The following is a 16,615-nucleotide window of genomic DNA, read 5'->3' on the forward strand; positions in this document are numbered from 1 at the left end:
ACTGCACGTGAGTGAGAAGGATGATTCCAAAGCTGAAAACTTGAATGTTATTATTGCACATTTAAAAACACCATAGCATCAGCAGCACAAATGATGGTACATTACGACACGTTTGTTGCAAACTAGAGTGAACTGCAAATATACAGTAATTGCATTCATAAAAGCTTATTTCACTGACAAGGTGCACAATTGTGATGAAAATACTGACAGCTGAGCAACTTCTTGTCATTTAAAAAGTTTTCTGTAGGTGTGCCTTGCTATGTAAACGGTTTCTGAGGCACAGCACTAATGGATGCATTAATCTGTTAGACATACAATAACATACATAGATTCCAGTTAATAGATTTTTGGCTGTTGATGTCTAAGACTGAAGTGAACTGGAGCAGGAGTGTTTGCTTAATGGGACAGTACACCCCAAAATCAAAAGTACATATTTTTTCCTCTTACACGTACTGCTATTTATCCATTGTTTCTGTTATGGTATGAGTTGCTTCGTTTTGGAGATAATGACTGTAAAGATGTCTTCCTTCTCTGGAATATAATAGAACCAGATGGCACTTAACTTGTGTTGCTCAAAGTGACAAAAATTACATGTGAACAATTCATCAGCAATGTCTCCTTCCAGAAATGAGCCAGTTACTCAAGATAATCCACAAACCTTGTTTGAGCAGTTTCATGTAGGAACTATTTTCTTTCAACTAAACTACAGCCATTAACCATATCACCATTCCTGGCGACTAATGTTGCTAACAGTTAAACTGAAATTTTATCTTTCCAGACTGAGCAGGGTCACATGGTAGCCACAACACAATGTTGCTAGCGTTAGCAGAGCTAGCAGCAGCAGCTTGCTCTCCTTGCAGGTTAACGTCCACATTCCTGTGTTGAATGTGGTCACAGATTGATCCATTCAAGCGGTTATATGCAATATTATTCTGACACAGCCAGCAAGCAATGTTATTTTTATTTTCTAGATTAAAATATTGCCCTGGTTTTACGTTATGTCATCTGTTCCCTTTGCTGTTGCTGTTAACATTAATGGCATCCTCCTCAGCTGAGCTGTAACATTAGCACCACTGAACTAGCTAGCACAATGATATGGTTTCGGGTGTCATTTAGTAGTAAGAAAATAGTTTCTACATGAAGCTGCTCACAACAAGGTCTGCGGTTTATCTTGAGGGTCAGGAAAAATTTCTGAAAAGACACCTTGCTGTTGAGTTTTGCTAATTGTTATTTTCTTGGGTGCTTTGAGCACCACAAGCCGAATGCCATCTAGTTTCATTATATTGGAGAGAAGGCAGACATTTCTAGAGCCAATATGAAAAATGTTGCAACTCACAACAAAGCTGTCTGGACAGATAAATGACACTACAGGTAAGAGTGAAAATATCTATTTTTGATTTTGGGCTGAACTGTCCCTTTAACAATCAACTTGTAAGTGTGCCCTGTAGCTATAAAGATGCTGTTTGCTGTTACAGTTCTTCTTCCATCATCCTGTACTGTGTGGTCGTGTGTGGGAAATCCAGTGGGCTCCTATAACTTCTTGAGCAATTCATAAAATCACTAATAACTGCAATCTTTCATTTTCTGTGTAATGTCTCAATGTTATTTCGGTAGAGATGCCTTATGAGGGACTGGATTTTAGTGTCATCTTCTGGCTGTGTATGTTCTTTCTGTTTGGCCACTGGGATTGTTGTGTGTGACCTGTAATACTTGAACCTTGGTTTGAGACGCGTCATCTCCGTCATGCTGCAAACAATTATGCCAACATTAAATTATTATGTCACTTATTAAGGGACAGTTAGTGTTCCTCTGACAATATATAGCCTGGAAAAGGCATTAATTGTCTTAAGTGAAGTAGCCATATATGTATGTTACATACAGTATTTCAAAAGTTAGGATTTGCTGTATATTTTGCAACATTGCTGTTCCACATAAACTAAAATTACGCTTTTTTCCTTTTTTTTTTCTTTTTTTTTTTTGCAAAAAGGACTGATATATAGAACCACTTTAAAAGGTGTTCAATTCTGCTCATAGCCATGTTCCAACACAGTCAGCTTAACTCTTTAAGTTATGTAATTACTGTAGAGATTGTGCATGATTAGCATGGTCATAACAATGTTATCAGAAACAATAAAAGGTAAAACTGAAAATTCTGTGTTTTTGTTTGTATGTGAATGTGTGTGTTATTAGTGCAGCGGTGCTGTTGAATCATATTGGGTTACATTGAGAAGAACTGTCTCAATTTCAAAAATTCAGTCTAATGGTGGAGGAAAATGTCAGAAACAACCTCTCTACATCGTCAAAATTGAAAATGAAGTTAAATAAAACAAAAACTGTTACAACAGACATATTAGGAGTTTCCCCCAGTAAATATTAGAAATAAATGTTTCCCAGTAAAAGTTAGCATAAGAAAGTAACACACATCCCTTTGGAGGAGTGTACGGATTACATTTTTGCTGTCCGTGTGTCAGCTGTGTCCAGAATCAATAAAATTGACATGTCTGAACAGGATTGTTATTCCAGAGGGAATAACTCCAAAGACTGAAATATTCAGAGAAATCAAAGTTTTTGAGAAATGACACAGAAAACCCTCACTGAAAATCTAATGTTAACATGATTAATTTGGTATTATTATTATTATTATTATTATTATTATTATTATTATTATTATTAGATTTTGATGAAATTATTGTAAATATTTTAACTGGTGCCCATGATAAAAGCATCGTATGTGAACAGAAAAAACAATACTTTGCACAGGCCAGCCAGCAGTCTGGATTGACATGTAGTTCACACTCCGAGACAGTAGGTGGCACTTCAGTTTGGCTGAAAAGGCAGGAAGGGCCAGGGCGGTGCGACGGTCTTGCCTACAAGAGAACTCCAGACCCGCGAAGGATCTCGCGAGAATGATCAGTTTAACCAAAACCATGATCTTCCCCCGACCATAACCAAGTATTTTCTGTCCCTAAACCTAGCAGATCTTATTCACAGTGTTGTCACAATATAAAACATAATTATTTTGCGCAACGTTTGCTCTCCGAAGAAACAACGGTTAAAAATCTCGCGAGAGTTTTTCATATCAAGGGTTTCCTTCTAGACACGACCGCGCGACGAGAAGAGAGAAGATAAACTGTGTCGTACATAGCTTTCACTTAATCGACGGCTGGTCTTCGGTAAGTAGTAAACGGTAGCTAGAAGACAAGTTACAGTTATTCATACTTAACGGCATCGTCTCATGTTTTATTTCGTGTATTAATTTATCTTCTTTTGCGAATGTCATTTTGTGATAACCGCGTCCAGCGGCTTTGTAAACAAGCAAAATACCCAGGCTAACGTTAGCTAACTGGCCTTAGCTAGCTAATTTAGCAATAAGGTAAGGTTGTTGGCGTTAGCTCGACCCGCATTTCCAGGGCTGTGTAGCTTTATCTAAAGTAGGCCTAAACATTGTAATACATTACTAACGTTAATGTCTCTGCGGTGATCACCACCCTTCTGCGGGGTTTGATTTGTCCGCAAACGGAACATTAAGACTGAGACGGGTTATTTTCTCAGCCAACTGTCGGTCGTTGATACCTAAAATGGAAGCACGGTCTGTTCAGGTCCGTCACCAGGAGTTAAGGATCAGAAACTGAACCCACGGCGATTCCAGCAACATGTCCAACCTAAACAAGCAGACTAAGGAAGAGGCTTTCGTGAAATTTTAGTTGTTATAATGTTGATTTGTCATTTATTCAATTAAATATGCGATATGAGAAACGAGCACCTACATCACGAGGCCGTACATTTACTTACACTGGTTATCTTGCATCTGTTTTGATTATAGATCCGCGTCGAGAGTTAGCTAACTGATAAAGTTGGGACAATTTTGATTAATTTTAGTAATTTGGACAGTAGTCTCTCCCCACATGCGTCAGGAAAACTCGACAAAGTTGCGTGTACATTCGGAAATTTGTTTTTGTATGTTAGATTTTTCAGGGTGGCTAAGGGTCCGTCAGAAAGTTTTAGTGTCATTACTTGTATTAATAAAAATCATAAAAAGATTTAAATGGTTATAAATTATTTTCAGAAGGTCTTTAATAGTGAATGCTAACGTGGTGGTCTGAAAAGATCTAAAATTTATTCCGAGCGCATGGGTTGTATTTGAATGCCTCTGTCATCCTGTTACTGTCTTGAAGGTTTTTGTGAATGACAAATGTCCTTTAACTCACTCAGTTATTGTCTTATTAATAATTTTGAATTCATAATATGTGCGTATTCAGAAGAGTATGGCTTTATGTTTTCATTGATGTAAATTTTTGTTGCAAAATTTGCCTTAAATTTAATTAAACAGTGGTTTTAAAAAAGCCTTACATTTAACTTGCTAATACATGTAGACACCCTGTTTCTCTACGGTGGGTCGTAGGCCACCGGAGTTACTTCGACGCTTTTATATACTGTATTGTCAGTGGATTATAGTAGGAGAAGGCAATCAGCATGTTCTGTTGGAATGACTGCTATGCATTTTATGCTAAATTAGCAGTTTTGGGGTAGGCCTAAGTATTGCACAATATTGGGTACAGAAACACTCCCTGTTTGGGTGGGTGTTGCTATAACAATAAAAGAAAAAAGGCAGCTGGAATACAGTGTTGTGTGTGTTGTGGAATTTCTGTTTAAACTATCACAAGTTAAGACTGATAAATGGTTATCTGTGATTAATAGTTTACACATGGCTGAGTTAAAGAAATATGCACTTTGAACTTTATGCAAATGCTGACTGTTTCCAAAGTGCACCATAGATTTTGAGATGTCTGACTAGGCTTAATAACGCTGTAAGGTTTAGTTAATTGACTACCCAGCATGTCTAAAATGTCAAAATGTCAGATAGAAATGAATTGAAGTTTAGTATAAGCAACTGAAACTGTATGGTTTAAAAATTTCATATCACAATCATAGTGACCAAAGTTATCACAGTTATCACTATTACTGTGGTCTTGTTCAAATGTGCAGAAAATGTGAAAAAAAGTACAGATACACTGTAAGAATTTCACAAAGTGTCTTATTTAAATCCTCATTGATGGCATCACGTCCTTTGCAATGCCAGTGTTTTATGTTAAAGCTTAAATTAATGTTGCATGCTGAGCCTGTGTTGCTAACATTGGTTGATGCTCGACTGTATGTACTGTGAGTTTTTCAAAACGTAGCGATCAAGCACAGTTATAATAATTAATTAATTCATCCCTGTTTCAGGCTGTTAGGTGCTTGTTTGAACTACGGAGTCAGGGCAGGTTAAAGTTTGTAGGGTGTTGTGTGTAGTCAGTTGTAGGGAATTGTCAAAATTGATTATTCATTTATTTTTGTCCATAGGTTATTCTCTTGCTTCCAAATATGGTCCGACCACATTTTGGACCACCCCGCTTAAAGCCCAGGTAATGTATTTTGATGATGTCAAGTTGCACACAGATAATTTGGTATTGTGTTCATGAATGTTTTTGCAAACTGATGGTATTTTTTTGGTGTAATGTGCTGTAATCTATCAACTTTTGTTTTTCTTGTCTTTTATCAGACCACACGGAGATGGTCATGGCATGGGTCCACATGATGGGAATTACAACCCCAACTCCAAAAATCGCAGAGATGTCCAGGACTACCCAGCGAAGGTGCCCTTCAATTGGAGAGAATCCAGAGGTAGAGGACGTCCCCCAGTTGCCAGAAGAGTCCCCTTGATGGGAGAGCAAAGGGAGCCACGTTTCAATAACTGGAGGTCCCCAAATCAGGATTCCTTTCAATCACACCCCCCCAAAATGGAACCACACCACAGCCAGAGGAGGCCTTCTCCATCGAGGCCAAACCGCGCCCCCCACATCCAGCATCAGTCATCCTGTCGCAGCCCTGCACAGGGATCCCCGAATCACAGGGGCCCACCTTTCCACGGGCACCCTTCAGGTCACAGATCCCCCTCCCCAAGACATTTTCGCAGCCACCCTGCTGACAGGAGACCAGGATCCACACCACCTCACCAGGGGTCTTTCAGAGGTCATAAAAGGCAGCCAGGTTTTCAGCATCAGGAGCAGCGGGGGCGAGACCCTCGTGGGAATTACAGCCCCAGAGAAAGGCCCTATGAGCATGCAGGTCATGGCATGAAGCGCTGGAACGAGCCTGGAGAGTTCTCTCATCCTCACAATGGAGAGCACAGGCCCTCTGGGTCACAGAGGAGCCCCAGAGAGATGCATGGGAGAGGCTCAATGCCAGAGAGGTACAGGAGTGAAGCAGCAATCCCAGCTGGGTAAAATTATTAAAGAGGAGGCCTGAAGCTGGCCCTGTCCTCCCAGTCACAGGGGTCGTAATGATTACCTCTACTCTGCCCCAGCTCATAGTAATTAGAGGGGATTAATGGGGGTCTGGTGTAAATGTGCTTTCACCTGCCATTGAGAGGAGTGTTACATCTGTAATTGCTTTTCTTCTCCTACTTGTTTCATTCTGTCATGGCATTATGAAGGGGCTGCATTAAGATAAAAGTTAAAAGTTCCGCCTCCCACTTAACATGCCAATGGATCACTCATTGTAATGATTTCTCTATTGTTTGATGGATATGCAGGTGGTCATCTGAGCAAGACTCCAGGCGGCAGCGTGGCCCGGTGGAGAGGCAGGGCAGCAGATCCCACAGTAGAGAGAGGGCACAAGACGGCCCTCACCTGCCCCCTTTCAGATCCCCTTCATGGAAAGGAGGACCATCACCATCATCCTCCTACCAAAGAAGCCCTCAGGAGAGGCAAGTGGCAGGACCCCGCAAGAGGAGGATATCAGACATCAGCATGTCCTCCTCAGACCCCGCAATGGAGAATGGCAATCCAAAACAACCCAGAAGAGAGAGACCCCAGCTGCTCAGTATCCCCAGGCCTTTTGGTGGTAAACCATTGTCATTTAGGGATAAAAGTTACCTGGTTAAGAGCAGACAAATCAGAGCAGAGTCTCTAATGAGGCTCAGAATACCACCCTTTGTGAAACCCAGGCCTCGCCTGGGCGACCCTGCCTCACGGGGAAATATTAGCTCTGTTCTTGCAATCAGGAAGAAACGTTTCCAGTCAAATATGGCTCCCCTGAAAAAGCTGGAACCAAGGAGGCCAAAACCACCACAGTCCCCTTCAAGAGAAGAAAGTAGTGCCAAGTCTTCAAGAGACTCTGACACAGGAAAAGAACAGGTGGAGTCTCGCCGGTCCTTGAACTCACACAGGTACGGTATTTTCCTTCTAGCACTGTTCGCAGGGGCTTGATGATGATTAGGAGGTCAAGAAAGAATGTCTCTATGTGAAGGGGGTGCCAGCTGTGGAAAATGGAGATGTCGTGATGAGCTAAATGTGCCACACTGATTCAATTGATGAAAAGCTGCAAACCTTTTCAAATGCCTCCCTCTCCCTGTCTGCGTGGTGCCTATGTTTCAAAATATCTTCCTCTCAACTGGGCTGAAGAAAAAAGTTACACATCATGTCAATAAAGCCAACCCATTTTTAAAACCTGACAAATATATTTAATACCCTTGATAAGGAGTGTGGAAAAAAATATTTGATCTGTGCTGTTGAAGGATTCCTCAGTTTGTCAGCATTGAGGGTCATAAGTTTGAAAGAAGTGCTCTTCAGCATGTTGTGAAGACCCCTCAATAAGAAAAAAAGCAAATTACAGTGGAAGTTGCAACATTTAATGTAAAACAACATATCTGTGTAAGGAAAATGAGGGCATGAAGAGGACTGCACTTAACATATCTAAACTGAAATTGCGATGCTGCCCCTTTAAAATATTTGTCAACATGTCAGCCATACATGGACCATGGGAAAAGAAATGCATCAAACGAATGTCCAGCATGGAACGGTGATTGTTAATGGCCATAACTAAACCTGAGTCAGCAGTTACAAGTCAAGTGGAATGTTTCAGTATGTAAAAATTTTGGACTCGAAAGAAAGCAAGTCTGCGCTGTGACTTCAGTTTGTTTTACTTTGAATATAATCACAGTGTCAAGGTGGATGACTGTGATTGTTGCTGACGGCTGACACCAAAAGCCAGAAAACAATGAAGAGGAATTTCTGTTGCTGAAGGACATTATCAACCTCCATCAGAGTTGGATAACAAAGTGCACCCACTTTCATTTTCACTAACAGATTATCACTAATGTTTTTGACACCATTGGTTATGCACATCAGACTACCTATAATGAAATGTCTTATAAAGTTCTGAAGTGGTTAAACTTAAAATAACTTTATAACTTTTTTAAAAAGTCAAAATCCCAAGATAAAGAATTCAGCAAACAGTTACTAATACAGCAAGTAAGGTGCCATAACCAGGAATTTTTATCTTGATGCTTTCATCAGCTGCGTACCTACCTGCATTATAGACCCGGGGTAATGCCCAATTTGTGTTACACAGAAGAAGAATTTGGAAGTGGAAATCATATTGTTGTAGTGTGCAAAGAAAATGCATATATGCCAGAAGAATGGATGTCAGAAGCATATACAACTGTGAATTCTTGTAGATTCTGCTGCATCATTCCTGTTCAGCAAGATGAAGAGGAGCCAGGCTACTACTGCTTTCATTTCATACAGTGCATCTAAACACTGGAGTTGTCTGCATTTCTGCAGTCATGCAGACTTCAAGGACTCCTTTGGTACCAATTTAACATAAACCACGTGAAATCATGAGGCTTCTCGAAGTATTTTGAAGAAATACTCTAGGGACGGTGATGTCGAACCTGCAACCATAGAGCTACTTTATGGCCACTTCTATTTTCCTCATACAAACAGTGACTGCAGTCAAGTAGGACATTTTAAATGGCAAGAAAAATAAAGTATAAAGTGGCAGAGAACACAAAAGAAGACGCCAAAGGCCGAAGGACAACACTCAAATGATGGAGCAAGACGGACCAAAGAGAATGGAATTAAAACAAACAAGAACCAGACAGATCGTATCAGTGGCCAAAAATAAAACTTGATACAACGTGGGGACGGAAGTAAGATCAGTTTGGTCTTTGCAGCCTACCATACCACCATGTTTTCAGTGTGAACACTCTTGGGCATGTATAGTGGTTAATTCCTGTTTCTCATCTGACATGTGGCATGTGGGAAAATCAGAATATCCGGTAGATGCTTTACGAGGCTGATACAAGGTCCATGGCACCAAAAGTCAACCTGAACGTCAAACTGCGAAGACATTGCATCTTATTCTACTGTAGCCTTGAACTACTACATGAAGAGGAAAAGAGAGTACTGTTTTTACTGCATAACCAATCAGGTGATCATCTTCATTAAATCCTGCCTTTTCCTAAATTGTGCCCAATGCCTCAAATTTGAAGAAGAGTAGGAGATAGAAGATGGAAGACGGGTTAGAAGTCATACTTGTGGGCACTGAAAAGTCTAAATTGCCTTGTAACTTGGACTTTCCTATGGACAGACAAACACTGGGCCATCTCTTAAAACCACTGCACTGCTCTGGAGAAGAAGCCATAAAGCTTACCATATCACAAGACCGGACACGTTCAACCATTCACTTAAGAACTAAAAGTGTCTCCAAGACTTAGGTCTCCAACTGTTCTCAGATGTCCATCTTGCGAAACCCTTTGGATCTCAAGAACTCTAAACTTCAGCATGACTGAGAAAACAGGCATTGTCCTCCTGCACCTCTGAGAGGGGGACGATAGAAGACTTGATGATGAGATCTAGACCGATATCTTAATGTTGTCTCCAAGATTTGCCCGCTCTAACAATCTCTGAGTAAACGAAGAAAGCTCAGATTGATTCAGGGTACAAAAATAGGAGTAAAGAAGCATGGACATTCCATGGTTTTTGTAAGTACCCATATATGATGCGTGGCTTAATGATCATTTGTCTGCCTGCAAATCGGTACAGTTCATTACTGGTTTAAAGTGCATTACTTCTAAGAATTGACAGGGTGATTTTTAATTGTTTTACTTGTAACCTGTTTCCTTTAAACACTGTAATAATATGAATAACATGTTAATCTATACAGGTCACATTCAAGATGTCTATAGACTGAGATACGCCTAACATGATGCTAGGATAGGAATGCTGATTAACAATGCCTCCACTGTTCTCTCTCCAGATCTTCTCCCATAGAGAAACGTGATCTTGTTGTTTTGTCCCACTGGTCAGCTGGGCCCAGCTCCTCCTCTAAGGACGTCTCACGTTCAAAATCTCGCAGCCCAAAACCAAAGACTGGTAAGTCACTTCCTTTTGGCATCTCCAATATTCTGAGAGCAGTCCCAGAGGCCACTGTTGTTTTGTTGTCTCGTATCACTTAACATTCTGTTATTGTTCTGTACGTTAAAAGTTTTTATTTATACATTTCTAAAGCTTCATGTACAGAGTTCTCTTCTTTTTTGTGTAATGCTGTTCAGATGCAGATGCCTCACCAAACTCCCGACTTTCAAAGACACATGATTCCAGATCATCGCCTGACGACAGGAGACGGGGCTATTTGGATAAGAGGATGTTTAGGTACATTTTAGAATCAGTTTTTTTCAATGTTTGAAACAAAGTTTTAATTCATTTGGAAGTGTAGTGTTTTACAAGCTTTGTGCAGAGTTTGTCCTGTTTCTGATGCCATTTTCTATTTTTTTGCAGGCAATTTGATATGATGCAGGACAACCACAGACCTGGGAGGCCTTTCAGGAGACCAGGACCTGGACCCGGACCCATGCAGGTGAGTGAACATGAAGATCAACACGCTGTCACTCATTGGCTTCAAAAAATAGAGCCATGCAATTACAGTACGACTCTTTCGTGTGAACGACGACTAAAGTATGGTGGCTGGCATGTAGGTTTGCCGTGGTAGTAGGTGTTACTGTTGTTAATTGCTCAGGCATATACTGATTACATTACTCGCTCACCACTCCCACCTTTGAGCGTGTTATTGTACTTCTGGTTGAGGGATGATACAATTCTAAGCTGAAAGTGTGTGCTTTGTGTCCCACCAAAGCTGCAGCACAGAGTATTAGGAGTGAGTTTTTCAGCATAATGCTAATGCTTGACAACTGTATATAGTTTTATGGACTGAAATCCATTATAAGGGCATTTATACTGAGTGACAGCATCACCAAACAGTCATGGGCAGTGATTATTCTGTTATTTAATACATTACCAAAACTGTTAACTGATACTTATTTGTCAAAACTAAGGCTAACTTGGCTAAACCAGGCTAACCTTAACAAATGGCTAATATTACAACCGGCATGTATTTAACATTAGCATTACTTTACAGTTTGTCTGTGGACATCTGCTAGAGTTGTTTGGGTCAGTGTCGGAGGTGTTTTACAGACCTGGAAACTTGAAATTCAATGAACCAAGCCTCTAAGCATGCCTCAAGATCTAATTGCTAAGTGCTAACATCAGAGATATTGAGCGTCATCTCTTCTCTTTTCTTAAAAAATGTTCAGTGTAATCTGTAACGCTGGTGGTAACTATTTCAGCTTTGTGAATAAAATTGTGTGAGTATGCATTTACATCTGCTTGGTATTGCTTTAGATGTATAAGGAATAAATAAGGATATTTGCATACTGTATGTACTCAGCCCTCACTGTTCTGTTTTACAGAGACCAAAATTCCCTGGTGGTCCAAGGAAGCCGGGCCCTGAAATGTCTGGAAATTTTAGAAGACCACTCATGGTATGCATCATCAGAGATCACTTGCTTTGTCTGGGAAGTGGGAACTGTTAAATGTCTCATTGACTCTGCTTTCTTAATAACTAACATTTCATTTTCTTGTGTCAAATAAGGAGAGCATAGTGCCACGTCCCTTCCCAAGTCAGAGGCCAGTGTTCAGAAAAAGTCACAGTATCGTGTCCAAATACCGCACCATGAGAGTGATGCGTCAGCGTCCACCATACAACCGAGGACCCAACCAGCAGCGCTGGTGATGATCTCTGGTGAGTTATTGCACTTTTATTTTACCATGAGCCATGAGTAGTTTCCTCTAGATTTATTTGGTGTTAGGTACGAGTCAGCCGTGTAGCTGCATTTGTCATTTGTCCACTGTAAACAAACTTGATCTTTTTTGTCTCCGCACAGGTCCCACATTCTGCAGACATAATACTGCAAAATGTGAAGATCTTCTCTGCTGGGTGGACTGCACAAATCCTCCTTCGCTCACTGCAACCCCAACCTGCCTGTATATTGTAGATGTATTGTTGCTTACATTTGTTCTCCGGTATGAGTGTCTCAGTCGCATCTTTGAAGTGCTGCAGTACTTTTGTTTTAGAATATTTGTAATAGATGCCAGTACATGATACTGTCCTGCTTTTTCCAGTGTATAATATTTTGAGATTTGCTGCTTGTGATCTTGGCAGTCTTCATTTTATGGAAATAGTTTTAGCATTTTCTTTGTTGACCAGCAGCAATTGGATTTTGTGAAGTCCAAGACATGTTTACTTTAATATCTCACCTTTATTGTTTGTAAAGACTTATCACATGAGGTATTTGATTAATCATGGGTGTTTTGATTAGAAACCACTGCTTGTCGAAAGACTCCTAGCTACTACTTGTAAAACTTGTATAATCACATGTTCAATTTGTCATTTACAACTTGAAATAAAATCAGATTTAACAAACGGGTTGAGGTGTGTCATTGTTTGGCTTGTAGACTTGGACAGAGGACAGAAGGACAATCATAAACCTGTAATCCAAGCTTTCTTTATCTCTATAAACGGATATCTGCACATAAATTACAATGGCTGATGGGTTCCCAGATTTAAATTTTCTTAACCTTATTTTGCCTTTGAATCAGTTTTTATATCCCTAATTATATCAAACTAGTTTATCATTTTGCTAATACAAGCCAACTCAAAAAAAGTTGGGATGTTTTGTGAAATGTAAATTAAAACAATATAATGATTCGATATAATGAATACTTTGCAACCTATACACATTTGAAGATTGTACAAAGATATTTTTTATGCCTGCAACATGTTTTTAAAAAAAAGTTGGGACAGGTTTATGTTTACTACTGTTACATCACCCTTTCTTTTAACAATAATCACTCAGCATTTAGGAACTGTCAACACTAATTGTTTAAGTTTCTTGCTTGTTACATGAATTCAGGTGCTAAACACTCTGGGGTCTCTGTTGTTGTATTTTGTACTTCATAATCCATCACACATTTGCGACAGGAGACAGGTCTGGATTGCAGGCAGGCCAGTCACTAGACTGAACTCCTACTATGAAGACACGCTGTTACAACACTGCAATATGTGTGCAATGGCTTGGTGTTGTGTTGCTGAAATAGGCAGGGGCATCTCAGAAAAAGATGTCTGGATGGCAGCGTATATGTTACACCAAAACCTGTATTGTATCTTTCAGCATCAATGTGGCCTTCACAGATGCTTTCTTTTATTGTTTCTTGATGCTGTTAATACATGTCTTTCGGCTTCTATGGTAGATCACGTGTAGTAAGATCCTTTATTCAGTCGTAACAGTTTTAATGCAGTTGCTCCTCAGTGATCAGAGGTCACAGTGATTTTTTTCAGATTCTCTGAATCTTAGTGATATTATGAATTGTAGATGGTGAAATCCCTAAACTCCTTGCAATTTTGCTTTGAAAAATGTTCTTAAACTGCAGTTGGCACGGCAGGCCTCAAGATAATTCACAGACCTTGTTGTGAGCAGTTTTATGCAGGTATTTTTGATTTTGGGCCTAACTGTCTAAGTACTTCATCAAAACCGTTCCTGAGGTTTCAGAATAAATGAAAGTCATCACCTTTTCTGCTCTCTTCCTTGTGTAACTGCACACCATTTTGGCCCTTTAAACACAGCTCTAGCCCTTCAGTCCGTAACGCCCTTCGCTCTGCCCCAGTGATATTTGTGAGCTGAGTGGAGCTCCCCTCTGTCCTGAGCTAAACTTAGCCCTGACAGTATCACTCCTCATCACAACATACTCTGCAGACCTCACTGGGTTACAATGGACGGTGTCGTGTTACCACACAGATGCTGCTGTATCTCAGCAGTGACGCCGGCCAAACAAGGTGAGTGTGTGCAGCAGATCCTTGACTGTAAATGACAATAATCTGGTAATTGGTTTACTATGTTTACTAATGGTGGTATAAACTGTCACTGTGGTCCTTTGTGTGAATTGGTTGCAGCATGTGTTGCACATTTGTTCACTGCTGTGGCATGAAAGACAGCTGTCTACTGTAACACCCCTAAGTTAAATCTCCCCCACTTTGATAAAACCTTATCTGAGTTTAATATACAAACTGATTGCTGTCATATTATGAAGAACACAGGTAATAGTTGAACAATTTTTTCAGTTTCTCAAAGGTGTAGCATGATGCAAGACTGCTCTGAGCCTTGTTTCTGTTGATTTCTGTTCTATTGACTTGCTCCAATCTGTCATTTGTAGATGTAGACTTAAAGACTGCAGGTTTTTCTGTCTTTCACTCTCTACACCTCCTCTTCTACTCTACTCTTCCTCTTTGTCGCGATGGGCAGCTATAGCTCAGCCCTCATTCCTGGTAAGCCTCGCAGCTACTGTTGTCACATCTGTTGCAACATAATTTGAAATACTACCATGCCTGAATGCTGCATGTTAAAAATGCTGAATGTTAAGCCGGTGAATCACAAAGATGTCGAAGGCTAATTATTGTACTGAAAATGGCCTACGTTCTCTATGGTTATGGGTTTAGTAATCTTTATTCTCCATTTCTCTTGAAGACGCTGAGGAATTTGATTCAATTGTGTCAATGGCGGAGAAGCTGAATGAGCAGGTAGCTCATGCTGCAGATGAGAGGTTACAGTCAGAGCTTCAGACTCTGGGAAGTATACTTTTAATAACAGTTACCTAGAATTAGATATACAACTACTTTAACTTGGCTCACTGTTAGAAAAGGAGTGTGTGGTGTGTGTCCCATCTGTCCTTGGGATAAATTTAACTTTTCTAAGCTGCCTCATACACACACAGCCACGTACTGCAGCGAAGAATATCAACTTAAACTCCTTTCTTGAAAGGTTAAAAGGTACTTGCCTTGTGATAAATCTGAGCAATATTTTCTGAATTTTCTTACAATTTGAAAGTCCATGCTGACAGTTTTCTTAATAGAAGGTTAGGGCAATTCATGTTCATACTTAAAATGGTTGAATTAGCCTGCCCTTTGAATGTATTTTACTGATCAGGAGTCTCAAACTAGACTTGACTTACAGGTAACACTCATGATGGAAGAGGAAAGAAAAGAAAAACAGAGTGAAGAGCAGGATTCTTCAACACTTCAAGAAAACTCTCAGGAAACAAGTCAAAACGGGTCTGCCTTGCCCGTAAGTGTAAAAGAAACCCTTAAAATTCAGACTTTTGTTGTGTATTTTGTTGTGTTCCAAGTAATCGTGAGATTTTCTTCACAGGGAGCAGTATCCAAAAATGTGCCCATGCAGTCCTTCTCCTCTCTGTTACCGAAGGCTCTCTCTGCTGTGCTCCACCCGACGCTGCCCCCAGGTCTTAACTCCGACCCCCAGCCCAGCAGAGGTCCAGCCAAACACACAGGTCCACCAAACCTGGTGCAACTGCAGACAGAGCTGAGAGACTTGAGGGACCAGTTTGATCAGATGAAGAGTCAGCACAAGTATGTTTTATACATATATATATAGTCTATGTTTATTTTTACAGTTTTTGATATGTACCTCATTATATGGATATTTGTGTGCTTTGTACTTTCTGGTATTTCTGGTATTTGCTGCATTCATTTGACACTTATCTTGTGTACCAGCAAAGAAATTAAACTGCTGATGAATGAGCTTGATGAGGAGAAAAGGATTCGCTTGACTTTACAGGTGTGTCATGAAGAAATATTACTGTTTTATTTAAAAATGTGATATTATGACATTTAAAATAATAGAGAGATAGATAAGAGTTTTTAAACTGGGCAGAATATCTTTAAGGTGAAAATATAAGACTTAAAGGGACAGTAAACCCCAAATCAAAAATACATATTTTCCTCTTACCTGTAATGTTATTTATCCATCTAGATTGTTTCGGTTGTGAGCTGCAGAGTTTTGGAGATATCAGCTGCAGAGATGTCTGTCTTCTCTCATCATAACCTGGTTACTCAAGATAATTCACAGACCCTGTTGTGAGCAGTTTCATGGAGAAACTATTTTCTTTAAAGAAAGTATTTCCTCAATCTAAATGGTTAAACAATCTAGATGGACAAATAGCACTACAGACTAAAGGAAAAAGTCTGCATTTAAGATTTTGGAGTGTGTTGTCCCTTTAATATTTTCCAACTGCACTCATGGTTTTATTTTTATTTTGTCTTGTTTCAGATGGAGATTCAGCGTATGAAGAAACACATGTCTAAATGATTAGTGGAGTAGAGAACTTCACCATCATCAGAGACAAGAGAACTGGATTTGAAGGACCTGTTGTACACATATCTGATGAATTATGTTTTTTTTTCAGTGTTTCAAAAAAATCCTCCGTGCTTCTTCTTGATGAAAAAGAATTCTGTTTTTAGAAGAAAAAAGAAATCCTCTTACATGACCATTTTATTGACTTTTTTTTTGGACTCCTGAATGGGCTGGCCGAGAGGACTGAGTCATTACTCAAAGTGCAAAGGTGAGGAGGCACAGTGGAGCAGACTTAAGCCTGCAAAGCAA

General features: G+C 39.9%; 2 protein-coding genes across 3 annotated transcripts; both read left to right on the top strand.

The window, feature by feature from the left end:
- The first annotated feature begins 2,954 nt into the window (after window positions 1-2,954).
- On the top strand, window positions 2,955-12,586 carry LOC146318925 (uncharacterized). 2 transcript variants are annotated; one of them, XM_084731146.1, is made up of 10 exons: window positions 2,955-3,173; window positions 5,344-5,405; window positions 5,543-6,262; window positions 6,575-7,210; window positions 10,084-10,199; window positions 10,379-10,478; window positions 10,605-10,683; window positions 11,573-11,644; window positions 11,755-11,904; window positions 12,047-12,586. In XM_084731146.1, the coding sequence occupies exons 2-9, from the start codon at window positions 5,365-5,367 to the stop codon at window positions 11,893-11,895; spliced, it is 1,905 nt and encodes a 634-aa protein (XP_084587272.1). In that variant the 5' UTR covers window positions 2,955-3,173; window positions 5,344-5,364; the 3' UTR covers window positions 11,896-11,904; window positions 12,047-12,586. The 2 variants fall into 2 exon arrangements, with proteins under 2 accessions (XP_084587272.1, XP_084587273.1); XM_084731147.1 differs by having other exon boundaries at window positions 2,957-3,173; window positions 5,543-6,232.
- A 1,345-nt stretch (window positions 12,587-13,931) lies between these two features.
- Window positions 13,932-16,421, top strand: LOC146318926 (uncharacterized). The gene is given in 9 exon segments (XM_084730337.1): window positions 13,932-13,952; window positions 13,955-13,995; window positions 14,373-14,412; window positions 14,415-14,484; window positions 14,684-14,805; window positions 15,170-15,280; window positions 15,365-15,582; window positions 15,727-15,790; window positions 16,283-16,421. Coding segments are annotated over 9 exon segments (726 nt in total). The 3' UTR covers window positions 16,322-16,421.
- Window positions 16,422-16,615: the final 194 nt, after the last annotated feature.

Source organism: Lutjanus erythropterus, chromosome 11 (genome assembly GCF_056507025.1).
Source record: "Lutjanus erythropterus isolate fLutEry1 chromosome 11, fLutEry1.hap2, whole genome shotgun sequence".
In the NCBI taxonomy this organism is placed as follows: domain Eukaryota; kingdom Metazoa; phylum Chordata; class Actinopteri; order Lutjaniformes; family Lutjanidae; genus Lutjanus; species Lutjanus erythropterus.

Coding starts and splice junctions, on each gene's coding strand:
- LOC146318925 (XM_084731146.1), top strand. CDS start 5,365: ATGGTCCGACCACATTTTGGACCACCCCGCTTAAAGCCCAG. Junction 7,211..10,083: donor CGGTCCTTGAACTCACACAG/GTACGGTATTTT, acceptor TTCTCTCTCCAG/ATCTTCTCCCATAGAGAAAC. Junction 11,645..11,754: donor ATTTTAGAAGACCACTCATG/GTATGCATCATC, acceptor GTGTCAAATAAG/GAGAGCATAGTGCCACGTCC.